Source organism: Coptis chinensis, chromosome 8 (genome assembly GCF_015680905.1).
Source record: "Coptis chinensis isolate HL-2020 chromosome 8, ASM1568090v1, whole genome shotgun sequence".
NCBI classification, from domain to species: Eukaryota; Viridiplantae; Streptophyta; class Magnoliopsida; order Ranunculales; family Ranunculaceae; genus Coptis; species Coptis chinensis.
The window spans coordinates 90,433,776-90,456,899 of NC_141463.1; the positions used below are offsets into that span (position 1 = coordinate 90,433,776).

At 34.7% G+C, this 23,124-nt stretch overlaps 2 protein-coding genes and 1 long non-coding RNA gene across 9 annotated transcripts in view; all 3 read left to right on the plus strand.

Annotated features, from left to right (window-relative positions):
* Positions 1 to 13,630, plus strand: part of LEW1 (Undecaprenyl pyrophosphate synthetase family protein) — a 142,907-nt gene extending 129,277 nt beyond the window's left edge. For both annotated transcript variants that reach the window (XM_086581301.1, XM_086581300.1), the window contains exons 5-8: positions 11,510 to 11,690; positions 11,783 to 11,879; positions 13,001 to 13,083; positions 13,235 to 13,630. In XM_086581301.1, coding sequence (XP_086437427.1) covers positions 11,510 to 11,690; positions 11,783 to 11,879; positions 13,001 to 13,083; positions 13,235 to 13,242 — 369 coding nt within the window. In that variant the 3' untranslated portion in view covers positions 13,243 to 13,630. The remainder of the gene's footprint in view (positions 1 to 11,509; positions 11,691 to 11,782; positions 11,880 to 13,000; positions 13,084 to 13,234) is intronic.
* On the plus strand, positions 287 to 7,798 carry LOC147484234 (uncharacterized). Of its 6 annotated transcripts, none has more exons than XR_015206821.1 (17): positions 287 to 564; positions 679 to 942; positions 1,019 to 1,105; positions 1,185 to 1,250; positions 1,753 to 1,995; positions 2,089 to 2,146; positions 2,240 to 2,328; positions 2,447 to 2,526; positions 2,905 to 2,978; positions 3,281 to 3,314; positions 3,487 to 3,650; positions 3,729 to 3,806; positions 3,925 to 4,066; positions 4,697 to 4,790; positions 4,919 to 5,023; positions 5,149 to 5,253; positions 5,685 to 5,924. It is a non-coding gene; the product is annotated as an uncharacterized LOC147484234 (long non-coding RNA). The 6 variants fall into 6 exon arrangements; XR_015206819.1 differs by lacking the exon at positions 2,447 to 2,526 and having other exon boundaries at positions 5,685 to 5,757; positions 5,839 to 5,853; XR_015206817.1 differs by lacking the exons at positions 2,447 to 2,526; positions 5,685 to 5,924 and adding an exon at positions 7,239 to 7,798 and having other exon boundaries at positions 1,185 to 1,254.
* A 6,999-nt stretch (positions 13,631 to 20,629) lies between the features above and the next one.
* On the plus strand, positions 20,630 to 22,438 carry LOC147484235 (lichenase-like). The gene is made up of 2 exons (XM_086579931.1): positions 20,630 to 20,787; positions 21,328 to 22,438. The coding sequence occupies exons 1-2, from the start codon at positions 20,697 to 20,699 to the stop codon at positions 22,281 to 22,283; spliced, it is 1,047 nt and encodes a 348-aa protein (XP_086436057.1). The 5' UTR covers positions 20,630 to 20,696; the 3' UTR covers positions 22,284 to 22,438.
* Positions 22,439 to 23,124: the final 686 nt, after the last annotated feature.

Below are 23,124 nucleotides of genomic sequence, written 5' to 3' on the forward strand. Positions count from 1 at the left end.
ATATATTAAATTTAATCTAATATATAAATTTCTGTGATACATCATATTTCGGTTTTTGATAGAATTTGGTTGACACGTTCACGGCGTATAAGTACACGCTCATAGAGCATGCATAATACGAGTCCTTGTGATTTTTACCACTTGACTACTGTTAAATATAAAAATAATATAAACTACATTTCCTGGTTAATAGAAAAAAAAAATACAACATAGAAAAATCATTTCTCGTCTTGCTAAATAAATCTAAAAATGTTCGCTTTTATAAACAACGAGAAAGAAACTAATCTTATATATAAAGCGGATACCAGATTTCCCAATTAGTTCCCGTATTTCCGGTTTTACACCAAAGTTTTTAATGGGAAGGGTACCGGAAAGTTAGACAGCCACTTTCATTTTGTTCTTCATTGAAAGGGTAAATTTGTCATTTAAAGTATTCCCATAACACTATAAAGGTCAACTTCTTTGGTAAACAGAGACAGAGACACCGTTTCGGCGGGTTCAGAATTAAAAAAAGTTAACCGTTCATTCGTCTTCTCCATTCCCAATTAAAACCCATATCATCCGGTGAGATTCTTACATTCTTCTTCTCTTCTTATTATCTATATCTATCTATATATGTGATTCATTCCATTCATCTAATTAGCTTTCCTTATTTATGTTTTTAATTAAATTTGATAGTTTTGAGGATACAATGTTTGGAAATGGAGTTATTGGGGAATCCTTTGTGAGTCGAGAAACAAGTGGGAAAGAAGAGCTCCTCTCACCCCTTCACACTGTGCTTGCCTTCTACACGGAAGAAGGGGTAAAACTGGTGTCACACGCATAATCGTGCAGCCATCCACTAAGCGCATCCATCATGACGCTCTTTATGAGGATGTTGGCTGTCATTTATAACATGATCTATCAGAATGCGGTCTTATTTTAGGCATCAAACACCCAAAGGTGCATACTTCAATTCATTTGCCCTTCTACTTACTCATCAACAGATCACTACGTAATTTTTTCTTTCTGGCTTCAGTTAGAGATGATTCTTCCCGAGAGGTCTTACACTTTCTTCTCTCACACCCACAAGGCGCAGAAATAAAGCATGCCTTTGCTAGATAAGGTACCTCCTTATTCAGGCCCTATCCAGTAGTACAGATGCTTACATTCATTTTTTTTTTATGAAATTCTGTAAACTGCAGATACTAGATGAAAAGGTGTCTTTGTATGGCTATGAGCTTATTGTTGGAGACATGGATTACGAAAACGTAGGTACCATCTCTTATTGCCCCAAACCTTCTCATTTTCTTTACTGCTGTATTATATCACTCACCATACTTTTTCTATCCGTGTGCGTCACCTAATATTGCATTCTTTAAAATCTTCATTTTTCTACTTTAAATACTCAGGCTCGGGTTAATGTTGTTAAGTAATTGATCAGTCTCACCAGATTCATTTGAAGCCACATAGGGGATTCCTTACCGGCTTTGTTGTTTGTATAGTCGAATGGACCAATGAATTAAGCATTCTCAAAGAACAATTTTCAAGGTTCATGAATCCATGTATACTTCTAATATTAATAAAAACTCTTCTATTGATGTGTGGCGGAACGTACCGATATACATTACTATTAAAAGTATAGTCCACTCGACAATCTATTGGTAGTCATTCAATAGCCCTGTTTTCTTAATGTTTACAGATTGTTGTGTTGTGTAACTTTTGTATGTTAGAATGATAAGAGCGTGAATCTTTTCTACTATTAAATTTCAGGTTATCTAAGTCTTGGTTATTCAACACCTTTCCTCTCACTGGGAACATCTTATATGTATCCTTCTCTGGCTTCCACGGAAGCTGCAGTGATTGCTGTTTCAAGATCGAGATAGCCACGCTAGGACTGCCATCTAGAATCTGTCCTTTAGTCTTTATATTCACAGGATCAGGAAATGGTATTGATATACTACTGAAATTTTGACTTCCATTCTTATAATTCTCCAGAACTCGATCATCCGCCAGGTTTGTCTTTTCTCTTCTTCTTCTTCGTATGTTTCATATTTAGGCAACACATATTAATTTTTAATTTCTATTGGAATTGAATTTAATACTCAGAATGTTTCGAATTTATGAATTGCACACCAGTTCTTCACGAAAGAGACGACATCAAGTGGTAAGTTAGTCCTTTTTAATTTTTTAAGTTCTTTATCTATTACCATTTTCTTTAGTATTACCATTTTTAATTAATCCTCCTTTTAAAATTTAGTGTTTGTTAACGTGATACAAAGATGGAAATGAATATAAACTTTGGATAGCGTTCAATCATAATCATTCCGATGAGCTTTTCTGTTGAAGGTATTCTCAAGCCAATCTAAATATACATTTTTTCATTCATTTCCATTTTATTGTACAATAAATGTCTCCAACTTGAATTTGTGTAATACTCAATCATCCTTAGTAATCTACCTCATAGGTGCTTGACTAAAGCACATACCTAGATGCATTCCTTTCAAAAGGAGCAAGCAGCACCCATTATGGTATTGAAATGTATGGGTAAGTCAATAGATATGCACGGGTAAGTCACTTTAAGGCTTAAGATGATTTTCTCCTATGTAGCTTAAGGCTTCGCAAGTATTTTACCGTCGTAGTTATTGCACAACACTAATTCCCTATCGAATGGCACATCTTTTACCTAAGTACATCATTGAATTATACTCAAAAGAAATGTTACCCTGTTTTTGTTGATGCTTGGTAGTTCGTCTTACTAAACCGCATTTTCAGAGTGTTTAAACCCCATTTCTAACATTGTTAAGTAATTTTTCATTGAATTTCAATCTTATTGGCAGGCTAGCTCAAAAGTAATTTTTCCTCTTCTGTTCCAATCATGTCTTTGTAATTTTTCCAAAGTCCAATTTTTTTTTCCTACTATAGGGAGTAGTGCAACAGTAGACCGGCGACATCAATATGAAATTTCTATCAAAGAAGATGGCAACCATTTGCACAAGGTGAGTTTGTATAGTTCGACATTGTCATTGAAACTACAATCAACTTTGTGCAGTGAGCAAAGAAATTTATGTATATATTACAATGTTCAATACTACTAAAAGTGTTATTGGTTTTATGGATTGTGGTGGTGTACGTATTTTTTATATATTACATGCATTCATGATTGTATTCTATCATATGATCATTTTCCGCTATATTTCTTTGCATCCATTTTTTGTTTAAAACCATGACACAACTATCCTGTATACTGCGTGGTTATTTCTTCAGTTATTGATGCACAGCTATTTGGTGTGTTTTGTAGGAGTGGTTTCAAGGTCTTGATTGCTTTCTTGCAGGTAGGTTTTTTCCTTTGCTGAATTTTATATGGTGTTCTGTAATGTGCTCAGGATGCTCCCTGGTAGAAGGATATAATTGAATTTTATTTATGACCTGTAGATATATGTTGCAGAAAACTTTTACACTATTAGTTGTGCTTGCTTGCTTGCAAATTTGATTTTTTTTTTCCAGGAGAGATTTGAACTAGAAGAGGCGGTAATTTGAGGGCTTGGTATGAGGGTCCACAACCAAAATATCTATTGAATAAATTACCAAGTTCATGAAATTGCTAACACGGAAGTGCCTCTTAAGAATACTTGAAGCCTGATCCTTCAATTTATTTAACAGCTGCCAAGGTAATTAGCCCAATAGGTTTCTTAGCATATCTACACTCTCTTCAATTCTTTTGAGACTGATTTGTGTTTCCATTGTAGAACCGTAATTCACGTATGATAGGATTACTTATGGACAAACCTTATTTGAACCGTTGAAAGAATGCAATTGTATCGGTGGTATGTTTTATTTGTAGTTCTATTTGATGCATTTCAGAGTTAAATATCGTTGTCATATGGAAAAGCCTCACTCACTTGGAAAAAGAGAAAAGCTTATTGGAAAAAATGAAATGTACAGGTGTGTTGCAGTCGACAGTGAAGCATTCAATCAGGCTTACATTGGTAACTACTTTTAAGTTACAGAGCCAGCCTTGAAGAACATTTACAAAGCCCCCAATAATGTCGGGATTCGGTCCAAGGTCAAAGCCAATTTTTTTCAGGTAAAGTCATTGTTTCCCTTCAAATATATATATATATATATATTCGACTTTGTATCAATGATGTTACTGCTTTTTTGTTTTAGTTATAAATATTATGACACTACCGTTCCACGTCGATTTTGTTACAAAGATTACGGCCTAAGGACAAAGCCCAATAATAATTTATTTCGGCTCAAGAACACATTTTCAATTTTAATTTCGTCATAAGTCCCATGTAAATTTACATAGTTTTATTTTCACATGTAAATTTAAATTTGCATATTAAATAATATGCAAATTTAAATTTACATTGGAGTAATGCTTATGAGCATTGTACTATTGGCGCCTATTGAAGCAAATCCTTCATATTCACCTAAACCTGAAATGATGCCATTTTCTTAATTTTTTAAAACTTGAAACACACCTTTATATACTTCACATCTTACCTTTATATACATGTCATCTTACCTCTATTTACTTGACATTTTGTGAGAAATGTTTTGTAAAATGTATTCTTTGATTGGTTTCCTTATTTGGTAGAATATATTAGTTGCTCCTAAATTTACCATAGTGCATTCTACCCCTTCAAGATGTAATTGTGATTCATGACACTGGATGTTTGTGTAATTTGCTTATACCATTCTCCTACAGGGCTCTGCTTCATTTCCTAGAGTCTGAGAAGTTTAAGAATAAGGAGGACTTTGTTGAGAGATACAAGAACTTGAGCTCATTCAATGAACTTGAGGTATTGTCAGTTTCCATGTCTAATGTCACACCTAACTCTTTCAGTGCCATTTTTACTGAGTGAGATTGCTTCATTCTATGTTATAACATCTGATTCTACACCATATTGAAATCTATAATGCTTTCTAGCTTGCTAAATCTTCACACGGAATTGAGGCCTCACATTCTTAGAAGAGTTATCAAGGACGTGGAGAAGTCTCTTGCTTTCAGATGGATGGGGTTCTTCACATCAAGGTCATGATCTCATACTGTTGTCTTTAATTTGTTTCGTTTCTTTTGCTAATATGATTTGGTTAGCTTATTTGCCCAAATTTTAGTTGCTATAGCCCTGAATACGTCCATTCTTCTCCATTTTCCAGGCTGCCATGCAGAAAGCTGAAGCTGCTGGAAATGAGGATTGTCCTGTCAAGAAGAAATTGGTGGCTCCCCCACTGTATGCCCTTACAACACAGACTATTGACAAGGTATGCACTACTATTGCCCTTGATTTTTTTATGTGAATGCCATATACTGTTTACCAGTTTTCTTTATGAGGTGTTTCATACTTTCATGTGCGATTGGACATGTAAACAATGTATATTTTGATCAAATGAGAATTGTTACTTATAGTGTTTTTGTAATTGAAAATTTGGTATTAAGTAGCTAAAAACTAATTAATAATAGTTTTACTAATAAAAGTCATTTATATATTAGACCTCCTTAACAAATTTGATGTTATCCTTTCATTTTTTTTAATTTATTTAATTATTTGTTTGTTATATGGTTGATTGGTTGAGGGTTTCAAACATTTGGCCTTGAAAGGTTGTGGGTAGTGGATTAGTAATTAATAATTTCGTTTTTCTCATTTAGTGTTGGGGGTTCTAATTATCCATTCTGTCCCTATCGTTAAACATAGGCATTTCCAAGAGAGACCAACCCAAAAGAAGTAACTAGCAAAGGACAAACTGTATAACATTCTCTTAAGGCAGGTACGTCTCCCATCAGTGCATGTATTATGCTAACATCACAGTTAATGATTTCTTAACTCGGATTTTTTGTTGGGTATGAAGGATGTAGCTAAGAGTAACATTTCTAAATGGAAATGCTATGAAAGGATGGGTAGGATCTTTGGTTAAACCTGCATTGTTTGATGTTGTTGTTCTTTGTCATTGTTGTTACTAGCTCAGCTCTGCTTTGAATTGGCTAAATTGAGTAGTCTATTTATTTGTTTTGAGCCAATGTCATACCATTGCAGATGACCTCATGCGTGCTAAGCATTTTGTGCATATCCTTAGCGGTCTATGTCGTTTTTTTTAAGAGTTTTAGACAAGTTGTTGTATCTTTTATTGCTTTTTAACTATTATAAGAAAGCAAGTCAAAAAGAAAAGAATGGTGTCTGTCACTACTTTCGAACAATGTGCGAAGTCTTAATTTATATGAAAAGTTTATTTTGAAATAAAATGGGTCATGAAAGTATGGAGACTTTTTACGGTTGTTATGTGATTTGGGATTAACTTTTTCTTATGGCGAGTCTGAATCATTTATGAAGTAATTCATTTAAGTAATTCTAAATGAATTTCTAATTAGGTCCCGTATGATTGATTTTAGTGCCTAAATTCTGAAGTATGGATCGGAAGACAAGATTGATTTTGGTGCTGCATATAGTCGAAGTTTCACATATTTTGCCTTGATTGCCTATTATATGTCTATAATGGCGGTTTCTGTTGATACCATTGTAGTTTAGAAATATCACTATCACATTGGAAGTTTGCAACGTTAGTTGCATGTGTTACTCACCTGTTTGCTATTTGAGATTCCAGTTGCTATAAATTCATTGGTTTGTTTTGGAAAAATATTTATATGAAAAGTCTAGGCTGAAATAAAATGGGTCCGAGAGTATGGAGACTTTTTGACGGTTGTTATGTGATTTGGGATTAACTTTTTCTTATGGCGAGTCTGAACCAATGGCTAAAGTATAAAGTTTAATCATGTGGACAAATAATGGAATTTTGGCCAGTCATTCTCAACTTTCACTCAGTAATAGGTATTGGCACATTTTACGGAGTGATTTTCAATTTATCTTCTGTGTTTTCTTTGTTCATTTTTATAGATTTAAAGCAATTATTTGCTCTTTAACTTTGATCTTTTCCGTTCCATCAGTAACTTGCTGGAGAGCTATTTCACAACAAAAAATAAGTTGTAAGGAATTGCTGGTTATAGAAATTTATCACCAAACTTAAATTCTGGACAGATCAAATCTCTTTACTCGATTTGATGTAGTTTTTTGTGCAAATGGAGAATACATAAAAAATTCAGAAATCCACTAATTACGTCAGGAATTCTCCTGTAAGTGGTGCACAACAAGAGCTTGCAGTGTTGGAGGCTCGAGGTTTATTGACACGACCTGTCATTTTCGAGGTTCATTCTACTATTTTTTAAGGTGATTTATAATTTGAGTTTTCTTTATTAGGTTTCAGGCGCTTTGGTTTAAGGGAGTCTTACATTGTTGAATGTAATAAAAGTGAAGGGTCTGTGAGGAGAACAGACCAAATATTTCACAAATATTCCGCAGAGTTGTGCAATTTGATACACTGGAAATAGTTATTTGCATGAAGGAATGAACGTATATGAGAATATGGGATATGGATATTGTTAGCCTCTTGACAGCTATGGATGCTTGGGGCAGGTTACCAGTGAGTCATTGTTTCTTATCTTCATCTTCTTACCTTCTCTATACCAAGGCAAACCCATGTATCCGCTTAAACAAGGAGGGAAGCTTATTCACTGTTTTTTTGCAAATCACAATGCGATAAAAATATTGAATGGTTCTCAGTACACATTGATTGCCCACATTCCTGAGCATGGCCCATGAGTTGCAGAACATGATATCCATTAGTTTTTAAAATGTTCATATGGAAGGATAGGTTATGTATATACATTCCCATTGGAGGATGGCGTTCTGTTTGGACTCCAACAAAGCTATTTTAAGGAGATTATGTAAACCTTTTTAGTCATGGCCTATAACCCAACATTTTTATTCATTTTGTTATTACTTCTTAAATGCGGAGGTGTATCCAAGTCATGGAGTGCAGTTTACGTGGGTTTGGATAATGTTGGTATGTGGAACATAAGGGTCAAGACTGGGCTCGTCAAGACTTGGGTCGTGATTTTATCTTCGAAGCCTCATTGGCCCTGTTGAATCATGGAGAGATGAATATCCTATTCCAAATAATGCTCTTCTTCTCTGTGGTGGTCGCATCGACCTCTCGATGACACCCAGCCAGATCCGAAGGGTGTGAGGTTCTGGACTAGGATTAAAACAACGGAATCTGCCTTTTGCACAAAAGAGATTGCTAGCTAGAGATAAACCCTCAAGTCAACCGAAGATTAATGAATTTTTTATTTCTTCTTTCGAGATGTTTATGTTTTGTTCTATACATTATTTCATCATTATTCTTGCAAGTCCGAAAAATCAAATCCATTTAGCAGGCTTCTACTTCAAGAAGCAATACATTAACTAATTTAACTTATCTCCAGTTTCGTTGTATACTTTAATGTTTTGAGGGAGAGGGAGAGAGTGACCTGTGAAGACTGAAGGTAGTGCAATGGACCAGCTCAAAAAATTCCATTGTAATTTTGGGTCAAGGTTCGCCACCCTTTCATGTCTCCAAACTTGGACGTGGCGCGTGGGTGCCTCGGGACTGAACAGACCAAGACTGGATTTTGGCCCTAATTTTGACCCATTCTGAGTTAATCGGGGCATTGGGAAAAGCTTAAAACGTAAAACATTACAGAAGATATAGTGTTAAACATTGGTGGGCTCTTTCAGAAGGTTTGAATAAAGGGTAAAACGTGTTTGGACTATACTATAGTTCGGGATTTCAGAATTCTCAGAATTCCTACGAATCCAAAAACCAAAATTCATCAAATTTCGACCCTTATCATATTTAGAATTTCGATTGGTTTCAAAATAATCAATATTTAGACTCTATATTCGAAATTTTGGTTTTTTGAAAAACCAAAATATTAGGCGGAATTCCGAGATTCCGTTCGGAATCACAAACACTGGACTATACAACATATCCTTCAATCCCCAACATAGCATCTCTATTACCACTAAAGGATCTATTTTTGGATATGATGCTCCTCTATCCTTCTTCACATGTAGTCTAGAAATTTTGAGTGGTGCATCGTACCTTTAGTTATCCTAATTCTTGCAGGCATGCTTGCTGAATGGCTAAATGATTGTAAACTTGGAATAAAAACAACAATTTGTATATCAGTTGTAAGACTTTTAGTGCTTCTTATATTTGGGATTGGTGTCATTGCTTTGACAAGTAAAATAGTTAACATATTGGATCGTGGTGATCAGATATATAAAGTTGTGCTTCTACTGCCAAACGCTATTCCAAGTGCCATATTACTTGCTGGGAGTATTTGCCAACATATCTTTGTCATTTTTTAATTTGCTGCCATGTATTTGAGATACACAAGGAAGATTTTGTTTTAAAATTCAAATTTTTGGTTATGTTTACGTTCTCCAGCACATGTCATCATGTCAACAGATCGATGTTGTGAAATGCCAGAGCCAACATCCTCCGTCATATAGAAGCAATTATTCAAAACCACCTCACCAGTTCATGCTCAACGAGTGTGCCCAAAAACTATATATAAATCTAGCTATACAAAAACACTACACAATGGCTAGGACTGCAACAAGTACACCTATTTGGAGACATTCAATGTGTCACTAAAGCCTTAACTGGAGTCAATTGGGAATGTCAAAGTGTCAACCCTTTTAAATTCTATATTGGTTTTTTTAAATTCTATTTTGGCATCCATAATTTCTTCCTTTTGTCGCCTTCATACAGATGGTTTGAAAAAATCAACACTCCATCATTTGAATCATTCAATCTCCATACACATAAAATAAGATCCACATTATATTGAAAGCTTTTAAATTATAATCTTGCCACATAGCCATCTTCCGAAAAGCTATTATTTATACATTCAATACACTCCACATATTATATCCGACTTAATAGATCTATAGAACAAATATTAACAGTGTCCAATGCAATTTTTCTAATTGTTTCCCAATGTGATCGTTTCTAAATTTTTTTAAAAAAAAAAATTGATTTTGTTAGCTAGCTACAAATTCTTTATCTGTCCAAGCTACCTACTTATTTAAACCGACCAAAAAAAGAATTGATGGATTCGCTGGATCATTTTAAAGACAATGATAAAAAAAATATTATTCTTCTTACAGTTGTTTTAGATATTTTATTCTCCATTGTAGAATAACAATTATATTGCACACCATGATATAATATTCTTATATCTTACAGGTAATACACTCATATGAATCCAACAATATTCCTCAATCACATTTAAATGCTCGACAAGATAATTACACAACTAGCAGCATAAATGTTAACTTTTAACTTCATTAGCATAATTAATACTTATTTTTTTGGTAAATTAGTTTCTGACATATGCACTAACAATGATATATTGACTAAATTACAGGCGGTTAAATACATTTTCAAATATATTTATTCGCAACATGGCAGAGCGGCAAAAATGGAATCAAACAAAGAATACAACTAGCGTATTGAAGTGTTTTTTTTCCTTATTGAAGTTTTTTATTTATTATTCTAATTTACATGTGTTCATTCCTTTGATTTTCTCCATTCCAATTTTCTTTCCTAGCACGTGCAACGCACGTGCCCGTTTACTAGTATATATAATATGAATAATTAAGGAAAAACCTAAAATTGTCCAAATAAACCAGATTTTGCAACCTATCTACCTAATTAAAGGAGTATGAATGAAGATATTTGCTTTAAAACATGACCCCGGACTTAAAACTTCCTTTTAGTCGAAAAACCAACTTCCACATCCCATGTTACTCAAAGGTTCCCAGAATCCTAGTATTACATGGTTAGAAACTTTCACACTAGTAAATATTGTTTTTCTTTTTTTAATTTTTATTCTTCTTTCTTTTCCAAGTTAAAGCAATCAGAAAAGATCAAGATGGAATGAACACTACTTATCTTGTTTAAAAACTGAGCAAAAGAAGTATTAATTAACAAAATCAATAAAACTCCTAACTAGGTAAAAGGGTACCAATAATTCTACACTGATACATAAAATTGATACATTCATCCCATATAGTGATGTGGCGGATGATATATGTCATGTATCACTTTTTTACACAATGATACATGACGTGTAGCGCGATAATACATGACGTGTAGCACGATGATATAAGACATATATCATTTACCATATCTATGTGTTGGATAAATGTGTCAATTTTCTGTGTGAGTGTAGCAGCACTCAAAGGGTACGGATAAGTTCCAAGTCACGAATCAAAACAACAATTCCACAAAAAGTAAAACAATGTGCTCAGGCGCTCAGCTTTAGAAAAAACAGTTTGGATAATTGTAAATATACCGAATTTAATAATGACTCGTTTTCCTGCCAAGGTACCAATCACACGTGTAATTACCATATCTACTCCTTGACATTAAGAACTTTACTTAACTGGCAAAATCACTTACCTTTTCGAACAAGTAGTCAAATCTTCTCCCTACATCAACACCATCAAATCTTACATCGAGATTCGTGGAATTATTTGTCAGATGCTCCTTGCTAATGTGCCTAGAGCTGAACGTGGAATTATTTGTGTGAGATAGTTGCTCACTATTATTATCATTCTTGCCATCTGTTTTTCAGGAAGACGGCGAAAAGAGTTCCTGTCTTGATGAAACACAAAGGACTTTGGAATTCCTTTCAATCTCAGATGGGAAAGAAGGGACTGCTAAAGCTGCTAGCCATCTTTGTACGAAGTATTTAGAAGTTTCTGATGAGCCAACATTTACAGAAGAAAGCATGGGCGAGGCACTGAGAGCTGTAGGTTTGTCTTCCCTTTCCTTACTGCTCAGTGCATTTGTAGCTTTTGTTGCTTCCCATTCTATTTACTTATTTATTTTTCTTATTGTATTCTAGGTTGTGGAGGGCCACAACCCAATCTGCTTCTAGTTTATGGACCAGTGAGGTGTCACTTAGGCTTTCCTGCATGGAGAATGCGGTATACGGTGATTGTGTGAGTATCTTTGCTCGATGAATTCTTATTTCGTTGAATGCTTCACCATTTCGTGACTTTCTAGCCTTTGGCTCTTTACCCTATGTCCCAGACATCACGAGATGGAGACGAGACCCACGTTCGACAGTACTAGGAACCACGGAGCCACTTGCCTAATAAAACTGTATTTTAACCTTGCTATGGATAACTAGCTAGTCTTAATCATTTCCATAGTTGAGAGAGTTAAAGAAATTTGTTGAAAACAACTTAAACATCCAGTACGTTATTGATCTCACGTCACCATCTTATGGTCATTGAAGCGCCAGCAAGATTGCTGACTCTTACAAAGACAATACGTAATTAGGAGTGTACTGGAACTATCTGTGATTGAATATACTTGTGGAGTGTTTCTTCTGTACCTGTGGAATTGAGATAATTCTGGCACCTTGAATGAATAATCTACGAGTCTGGGTTAGTGTTACCCTTAAAACATTTTACACATACACTCGGCACAGTATTCAACTCCCTAAACTTGATCTTAAGTCCTCAACTTTTTCTGCTTGATGGGGGTTGTTGTGCTTACTGACGACTATGTTAAGCGAGTGAAAGCCAGATAACCCACACCAGAATTTCGGTGTGTAACTTGCTTCACAACTCTGTCTTCAATGCTTACAGCAGATATGACTAAACAGCTGGATTAAGTCAACAAAAGAGTAGTGTGGAGAATACATGAAATTCGTGTTGCAGCTTGACATTCCAACGCAGGAGATTGGTTCGTGGTTATAGTTACAACTTACATGCTGAAAAGCCTCCAACGATAGGGTCTTAGACATGACTATAGCTATAAAGATTATTAGTAAAATATACAGTTAGCTCTGACATAGGAATCGGTCTTTACTAAGGCGCGCTATCAAAATAATATTATTTATGTTGTTAGCTTTTGCTTGGAAATTGGTTTTTCTCAAGGCATGCATAGCATGGTTACACACACCAATGCTCATTTGGGTTCGGATGATTCAAGTTGTTTTGTTCCAAAAACTTCAAATATAATTGTTCAATTACTGATTTCTTGACCTTTATTCCTTTTTTTGTTATATATGTTTCTTCACTTGCTGTTTGTAATGGGTCACCTATTGTTGCAGACACATGGGACCATTGAAATCAGTGAAACATGGTACTTTAGTGAAAACCGTTCACAAGTTTGCAAAGGTGCAGCAAAACTACGGTTAGTGATTCCCTTAAAATCTCTTATTTCCTGTTCACTAATCAGTTTTGCTATTCATCAGATGACAAAAGATATATTGCTTACTTTGAGCTCTGTCTGACTGGGGAAAAAAGAAACTGATTGCTTTCGTATTGTCTTGTGTTTGTCACAGGCAAGTGATGTGTAGCACTGCTGCTTGAACCTTAGGCGATTTTTTGGTGATCCCCCCACTATGCGTCTTACCCCAAAATGTTGATTAATTATGTTATTTAAATTCGTATATTGGATCTGAAATGGGTGATTTGTGATCGGGGAGTTCGCCATCTTTATACGCAAATTATTCTCTCCCTGTTGTCGGCAGCTTATTAATGGAAATTATAGTAACCAAGTTTGAATGCACAAGCGATTCAGCTATGGCCCCCTTTTGAATGTTTTTGCTCCTAGTTGATAATAATGCATGAAATTCAGGGAAAACTGTGGCAACTTAGAAATGTACAAGACTCTAAGGTGAAAATGAGACATCTTAAACCTTACACTCGTTACTGATTTCTTATTTATTGTTGTCTCATACTCGCATCCATTAACTTCGTATAGAGTTCTGTTTAACCTGAAGAAAACCTATAAAATCAATCACCAAGTTTGAACTATGAAAAGGAAACCCATCTTCTCAGGGAGGACGCCATATGAGCTATTAGATAAGTCTATTTTCAACCCTTCCAAGCCTTGACAAAGTGCTAATTCTACATTGAAACTGCATTTTAACATGAACTTTTGAACTTTTTATTTGCATATTTCCTGTGTTCTTGCAAGTCCTTTTCAAGTAGAGGAGCAGAAAGTGCTAAATATTCATGTATATGAAGCTCAAAGCTACTATAAGAGAAGACGAGCAGGCACTTGAAACTGAATGTGGTTAGCAATTGGAAACTGGAAATTCCCTTGCTATCATCCCTGGGACAACTAAGGACCGGTGCCTGATTACTGCAATTGAAACTTTGGTGTTAATAATTAGGATTTGGGAAAATGGGTTTAAACGGTCATCATTATAAGCACCAACATCACCTTCGACTTCATTTCTATAAACCGTGATCAAGCTCTACTTATTGAACTATTCGTAAGTTTTGGCACACTACTGGACACTGGAGTACTGGACATAGGCACATACCACTATACCAGAATGCTGGTGCCATTTTTTTTACAACTTGAACAGATAGTAAACTCAAATCCTTAACCTAAGGTTATGTTTGGCAGCATAGATTCCCCAGCCTGTACAAGGAATAAGACCCAGGATAAGATGTTTAGTTGCTTGGTCCAGTCCATTTTCAGTATATGGGCCATAATTTATAATTTGCAAAAATAGAAACGGCCCAAAACCGGGTGGATGGTTATCATAACAAATAGGTGCGATTCACTACTGTCTATAGTAAGAAGGATGAGAGAGAAAAAAAATAAAATAATAAATTTGACGATAGAAACTCAAAAACAAAAAAGAAAAGAAAACTTTCTTCATCTCCTCCATCTACCAGACTAGCTTCCATGGTATTAGCATCTCATTCGAAACAGAGAACTTTTTCCAAGCTATAATCCCAAATCCTCTCTACCACTAATTGAAAAATACTATTTAATTTTAGTCAGTGCATAAGCAAAATCAACTAGATCTCTTGATTTCTCAAAAGATTTAAAGATGGAATTACCTAATTAAAAAATACCATTTAATTTTAGTAAGTGCATAAGCAAAATCAACTACATTTCTTGATTTCTCAAAAGATTTAAAGATGGAATTCTTCTAAATTTGTAGATACAAAATTATACCCTATTTAATTTAGTGATTGTTACTCGAAAAGAAGTTCATGTTATTTTTCTTTGTAAGTTTCTTTTGAAGAATATGGAAATATGTATGGAGTTGTTAGTTGTGAATATAAGTTGTAAAACTTATCCAACAATCTGATTTTGGTTGAGTTGAAAGTTGGGATATTAATTTGAAGCCTTTTAAATTATTATTTTTGTATGTTTTTATTTTCTCATTAAATTGTGGTGGGATAATTTTTGAGGGAGGCTAAGAGATAACCAAACACTTTCTATATTGACCATCTGTAAGACATCAACAATAGTAACTGGATACTACAAACATGATCAAGTACCACGTTGTATTGCACTAATGTTTGCTGCCACTAAACCTATACGTGCCAAACTACTATCTCCAAAATTAATCAAATTAATTTAACTGAAGAGAGAGCCAAAACGAAAAAAAGAACAAGTACTAAAGAAATATGGCCAAGGGCAGGGTTTTTCAACAAATGAGTCTAAAAAAGAAAGTGTTTCTATTGAGTAGACCCAATGAGCACAATTTGTTGCCTCTGATTAAACATAACCTAATTTGTTTAAAGTTTTCTGTTATTTGGAAAAAGGCAAATCCGTTTTCTATATGGAAAATACCACAAAATTAATATCGTGATTGAGTAGAATGCAAAGACCGAGACTATTCAAAGTGAAAGAAGTCATGACGTCCATAATAGCCCTTCAATAAAGTCGGACGTACTTGACAAGGTATTCATAGTTTGGCTTCATATGTTACTGGTCAAGTACCGAATTTCAAGTTTCTTCCTCTTAATTATTTTTCATGGCTACATTCTTTAAAATCTACCGCACTCACTGCATGGCTTTTATAATGTTCGTTGTGTTGGTAACGGCAAGTCTAACAATAAACAGGTAGTCCCCAATATACGAATGGTATCGCGTACAAGTTTGAGCATGTGTCACTGGGTTAATTTTATGTTTATGATATAATGATAATATGATATACAATATTAGTTTATTTATAACATATGTAAATGTCTAAATATTAGTTTATTTATAACATATGTAAATGTCTAAACTAATATACAATATTAGTTTATTTATAATATGTAAATGTCTAAATTTACATTAAAGATTAAGATTTAATTTTTAGCTCTTAAGTTGGAATAATAAAGTGGGGATGATTTTGTTTGGTATTTAGTGGCTGCTCTTCATGAGTAAGAAAATACCTACGTATTCAGTACTATGTTAGTGAGACTGGAATCAAGTCACGTGTAGCTCTTAGATGGTGATTTTTATAGTAATTGAGAGTGGGCATCAGGTGCGACATATATACTGATGAGTACAGATGTGCGGTCGTGATGAATGACATGTGTTTGTGATAGGCACACGGATATCAACTGTAGGTGTTTAGGTCTATCTGAGTTGAAAGATAGTATAATGATAGTGGATGACTGTAATGGTGCATGAATTACGGCGGAAAAAGGGCTTAAAGATAAAATTAGTAATGATGACAGTAGTAAGTAATGACGTCACGAGATGAAGTCGAGTGACGAGTCACTGGACTGCTGAATATGCAAATGTGATGGGTGTCTGTATATCTGGAGGTCACATTATATTTGGAGAGTCGTTGCATGTGCACATTACGTGACTGGTGGAATGTCCTTTACTGTATTCCAATCACATTACGGAATTCTTGATAGTATTCTCTAGTAAAAGTCACAAGACCAACATGAGAATCGGAGGTGCAAATGATACACTGCAATTAATAGTGGCCTAAACATGTCAATCTGGCATTCTTTCGTGAGGAGAGCATAGTTTGGACTTTGGATATTACTTTTAAGCATTAGTAAATAGTTAAGCGAAATGGTGATGTGTTTAGCTAAATTAGTTACGTTATGGCAAAGTCATTGTCAGTGAACCACGACTATCCATTATCCAAGTGACAGAATTGCCAGGTTGCCGCGTAAAGTCCAAGAGTCATTGTCTACCTTTAATGTGTTATTAAATTAGTTGCTAAATTAGTCCAAGAGTCATTTTCCATATAACAAATTATTTTCTTAACTTTTCTTTTCGTTAAACTTGTTTTGGTGTTAACTAATTCTTTATGCAGGTGCACAACTACTGGTGTTTGTTATGGAAGGCTTGGTACCGATTTACCACCAGCAGCAGAAGTTGTAGCGCTATATATAGGCAACGAAACATATCCAAAATTCCAAACCAACAAGTTTTACAAGCTCTTAGGAACTCAAATATCGAACTCATGCTAGGTGTACCCAACGAAGAACTTCGAACGCTAGCATCTGACGCCTCTGCTGCAAGTCGATGGGTTCAAACAAATATAAGAAGCTTCTGGCCTGCTGTAAGAATCAAGTACATTGGAGGGTAATACTAGTTAACCTTATATTTCTGACTAACTAAATCACAAATGTAGTAGTGTAACTGTGTAAGACTTTTCCTCATATGAAGTCACAAAGAATAATGTATCCCCACCATATGTAAGTTTGCTTAATGAACATCTATTATGAATAGAGGGCAACATTCATTGTTCATACCTAGTTGATAAAGGGCAACACTCGTTGTTCATATCTATTATGAGGTATGAACAATAAGTGTTCATAACTCATGTTGATGTATGAACAATAATTGTTCATATCCCAAATAGATTGGAACAATGATTGTTCATACTCCAATAGATGTTATTATGTTGAGGTATGAACATTAATTGTTCATACCCCAAATAGATATGAACAATGAGTGTTCATAGCTCATATTGAGGTATGAACAGTGATTGTTCATACTCTAAATAGGTATGAACAATGATTATTCATACTCCAATAAGTGTTATTACTGATCATACAATATGTTGATGTATGAACAGTATGAACAATGACCTCGGCATAATGTATGAATAGTAAGAACACGATTGTTCATACGTACTCCAATATGTGTTTTTACTGATCATACATTATATTGATGTATGAACATTGATTGTTCATAGCTCATGTTAAAGTATGAACAATATGTATGAACAATCAATCATACTCTAATAGGTGTTCTTACTGATTATATATTATCTTGAAGTATGAACAGTGATTGTTCATAACCCAAATGTATATGAACAATCAATATCATACTCTAATAGGTATTCTTACTGATCATATATTATCTTGAAGTATGAACAATGATTGTTCATACTCCAAATAGATATAAACAATGAATGCTCATACGAACAGTAATTGTTCAAACCCCAAATAAGATTGTTCATATGAACAATGATTGTTTATAACTCATGATGAAGTATATACACTGGGTCGTTTTGGTTGGGCTGGGCCGCTTACTATTTCACATTAGGGGTATACTTGAAAATTTTCATCTACCCAAGCCGTTTTTAATTTTGTGTTAAGAGTATACTTGACCTTTCATCTACCCGGTCCTTAGGAGTGATTAAAAAAAAGTGTTCTTACGAGTTACTTTCTCTCCGGATTTGTCCTGGAGAGTTTCTCTCTGAAAGGGCAATTGAAGTTTAATTAATTGGTTTTGTTTGTACACCAATAAACACCCACTAAAATTGGTGTCATTAGTAGTAAATTCTAATGCTGAATTACATTTCAGCTTTGCACCTTAAAATACTAAGAAAACTCACTTTATTGATTATGATATAAAACTCGAGTAATACTATACTGACACATGAAAAATGACACAGTCAAGACACAGTGATGTGGCATGTTGCAACATCGATGTTGCAATGGTAAAAATAAAAACCAAAAGTCTATTTTCTCTCACTCAAAACACTTGTTTTTTTTCCATTATCAATTTTCCATTCTCATTTTTCCATTATCATAATTTCGTCATAGCAAACCTCAATTCCATTGATTTTTCATGGTGCAACATTGATGTTGAAATGGTATTTCTTTGTGCAACATTGGTGTTGCAGTGGTTTTCATAGTAAAACATTGATGTTGCCGTGATATTTATCGGTGCAACATTGATGTTACAGTGGTATTTCTCAGTGCAATATTAATGTTGCTGTGGTGGTTTTTCATGGTACAACATTAATGTTGCAGCGCCACATCACTGTGTCGGTCAACTGTGTCAAATTTTATGTGTCATTGCAAAATCACATCACTGTGTCGGTCAACTGTGTCAAATTTTATGTGTCAGTGCAAAATTTTGCAATGACACATAAAATTTGACACAGTTGACCAACACAGTGACGTGGCGCTGCAACATTAATGTTGTACCATAAAAAACCACCACAGCAACATTAATGTTGCACTGAGAAATACCACTGTAACATCAATGTTGCACCGATCAATTTTATTTTATTTGATAATGGAAAAAAAAACAAGTGTTTTGAGTGAGAGAAAAAAGACTTTTGGTTTTTATTTTTACCATTGCAACATCGATGTTGCAACATGCCACGTCACTGTGTCTTGACTGTGTCATTTTTTATGTGTCAATGTAGTATTACTCTTATCCCTCTGGTCACTTGCTCAGTTTTCTTTAATTTGAGTTATGGGTAGTTAAGATGCTGCCACCTATCAATTTAGCTTTAAAAAAATTAAAATGAGAGAGTGGAGTTATTCCGAATTAGTTAAGTTTGTGGGTGTGTTTCACTAATTATCTAAAACACAAAAGGTGAAATATAATTGTCATCTATGCACTGTGTTAACTGATACATCTTATTGGCCAATATCTACACTATATAATAGCTAGGTCTTCCGGAATACCCTTCCCAATATCGAGTAGGCAATTTAAGATCTCCTTATTTACTTAATTTAGAAACACTTCCCTCTCTAAATTTAGAATAAGCCCCAGTTTTATGAACAAGGTCTCTTTTTTATTAATAATTTAGAAATAGAAATACCTCCCTCACTAAATTTAAATTTAGAATAAGCCCCACTTTTATTAACAAAGTCTCTTTTTTATTAATAATTTAGAAACATCTCTTTAATGTCATTTAAATTAGATAATTACCCCCATTTTCCACATTGAAATTAAAACAAGCCCTATTTTATTATTGATAATTTAAAAAAACCTCTCTAATATCACTTAAATAACATAATTATCTCCCATTTTATTTAATAAATAAATAAATAGATGAGTCTCTTCTATATAATTACAATTACCATTTACAATTTAGAATCTAAAGAAACCATGCTAACTATCGATCTTGAGGAATGGGTTTCAAGACTTAAAATAACCAATGCGTAGCACGGTTTGCATATTTGTTCGCTAAGTATGTTAACTAATTGACGAAAAAAAAATGGTTACCTCAATTTAATTTCCGGGTCATGTACCTTTTCGGTAATTTTTCATTTATTTTAGAACACATTTCAGGCTACGCTGATACATATATATACATAACCTTTTGCACGTCTTGGATATTCTTACAAATATTGACATTAATCAAATTGAATTAACAAAGAGAGGGATAGAAAGAAATATAGGCAAAGGGAAGGATTTTTCAACAAATGAGTCTAAAAAAGAAACAGAATCCAATTTGTTTAAGTTGTCTGCTATATGGAAAAAACCATTTAATCTGTGTCTTTTCTATGGAAAATGCCACAAAATGATATCGTGATAGAGTAAAATGCAAAGACTCGAGACTATTCAAAGTGAAAGAAGTCATAAATGCAAGGTACCTACATAGTAGGCCTTCAATGAAGTCTTCAACTCAATTCTAATTTATCGACGTATTTTGGCCGTTTGGCAGGGTATTAATAGTCAGGCTTCTAGTCTTTGCGGATTGGACCTCAAACTCTCTCTATATAAAGGACTTCATTTGCTACTGATTAAGTACCGCATTTCAAGTTTCTTCCTCTTAATTCTTTTTCATGGCTACATTCTCTAAAATATACGGCACTCACTCCATGGCTCTTATAATGCTCTTTGTTGTGTTGGTAACGGCAAGTCTAACAATAACAGGTATTCCCCCATAAACAAATTGTATCACGTACAATAACAGGTCTTGAGATTGTATGATGTGAAGTATTCTATTCACATTACACAATTGTTGATAGTATTCTCTGGTAAAAGTCACAAGGCAAACGTGAGAATGGGAGGTGTACATGGATATTGTCACGCCAAACCATCTTTTACTGCAATTAATCTTGGCCTAAACATATCAATCTCGCATTCTTTCGCGGTGAGAGCATAGTTTGGATATTATTTTTAAGCATCAGTAAATAGCTAAGCGAAATGGCGAAAATGCGAAATGCAAAGTCCAAAATGGGGATGTGTTTAGCTAAATTAGTTACGCTATGACAAAGTCACCGTCATGAGTGAACCACGAGTATATATATATCCAAGTGACAAGATTGGCGTTTAAAGTCAACTGGAATGCTAGTTTTTGCTATTGAAACTCCTCGCTGCTAAATTAGTTCAAGAGTCATTTTCTTAGCCAATTATTTTCCTAGTTTTCCTTTTTGTTAAGCTTGTTTTGGTGTTAATTAATTCTTGATGCAGGTGCACAACCTACTGGCGTTTGTTATGGGAGGGATGGTACCAATTTACCACCACCAGCAGAAGTCGTAGCGCTATATAGGCAGCGAAACATAGGAAGAATGAGAATTTATGATCCAAACCAACAAGTTTTAGAAGCTCTCAGGGGCTCAAATATCGAACTCATGCTAGGTGTACCCAACCCAGACCTTCAATTGCTAGCATCTGATGCCTCTGCTGCAAGTCGATGGGTTCAAACAAATGTAAGAAACTTCTTGCCTGCTGTAAGAATCAAGTACATTGCTGTAGGCAATGAAGTCAATCCTCTTAGGAACTCCCAGTATGTTCCGTTCCTTGTACGTGCCATGACAAACGTTTATAATGCGATTGTAGCAGCTGGCCTACAAGGACAAATCAAAGTGTCTACAGCGACTGACACTGGTGTGATAGGAACATCTTTTCCACCATCAGATGGTGTATTCAGAGGGGACACTCGTTCTTTCTTTGACCCTATCATTGGCTTTTTAAGGGACACCCGCCAGCCACTTTTCGTCAATGTGTATCCATATTTCTCTTACACTGGTACCCCAAACTTGAAGCTATCATATGCTTTGTTCACTAATCCATCAGCAGAATTCACAGATAGGGGCAACAATCTTCCTTACCAAAATCTCTTTGATGCCATTCTGGACGGTTTCTATGCTGCTCTAGAGAAGGCGGGTGGATCCTCTTTGGAAATTGTTGTATCGGAAAGCGGTTGGCCATCAGCTGGGGGCGCTGCTACAACAATTGATAATGCGCGTACATACAATCAGAATCTGATCCAGCATGTGAGAAGAGGCTCCCCAAAGAAGCCTGGCAGGCCCATTGAGACATACCTGTTTGCAATGTTCAATGAGAACCGGAAAAATCCAGAGTTCGAGAGAAATTTTGGGCTTTTCTTTCCTAACAAACAACCTGTATACCCAATAAATTTCTGAGTAACGAATGAGCTCACAAAATGTAGTGTGACTGTGTAAGACTTTTCCTCATATGAAGTCATGAAGAATAATGTATCCCCGCCATATGTAAAAAAAAAAAAAAAAAAAAGTTTGCTCAATGAACATCTATTATGAATAAAGGGCAATTGAATTTACATTTTGGTGTCATCAGTAGTACTACTAATGTTGAATTTACATTCCAGCTTTTCACCTTCTAAGACATTTGGAATACTAAGAAAACTCACTTTATTGATTCCGAATTTTTTTCAATGCTCTATATTTCTTTTAAGTACAATTTGAATTGGTAGTCAAAGTTTTCTCAAAAGATAAGGAAACAAAATAACTCGTGTTGAAGTCTTAGGTCTAGTACCTAGCACCCTTTCTCCTTCTGATCACTTGGTCAGTACCAATCCTAAGACAGTAAGACCAAATGCTCTCTCAAAGGAGTCGTGCTGGTGCTCTAACATGGTGCAGTCCGAGCCAAATCATGTCCCTGAAGGCTATCCTAATTTTGGCCTCTCCATCATTTCACCTTGTCATTTGGTACAGACCCCAGCAAAACATTCAATCATGATCCTAGCCCTCTTCAAATGCTGTAAAGCAGATTTATATTTGTCAAATAACCCTCTATAGAAACAAAAAACTCGATAATATTTTTTTTTCCAAAAAATAAAAAAATCTATAATATGAATGCTCGAAACAATGGAAATGATTTTTTTTTTGTTTAGATGCCTAATTTTATTTTAAAACACATTTCAGGCTACACCGATACATATACCCTTTTGCAGGTTTTGGATATTCTTATGAATATTGGCATTATATTCATTATCATTTCTAGAAC

Coding starts and splice junctions, on each gene's coding strand:
- LOC147484235 (XM_086579931.1), top strand. CDS start 20,697: ATGGCTACATTCTCTAAAATATACGGCACTCACTCCATGGCTCTTATA. Junction 20,788..21,327: donor GGCAAGTCTAACAATAACAG/GTATTCCCCCAT, acceptor TTCTTGATGCAG/GTGCACAACCTACTGGCGTT.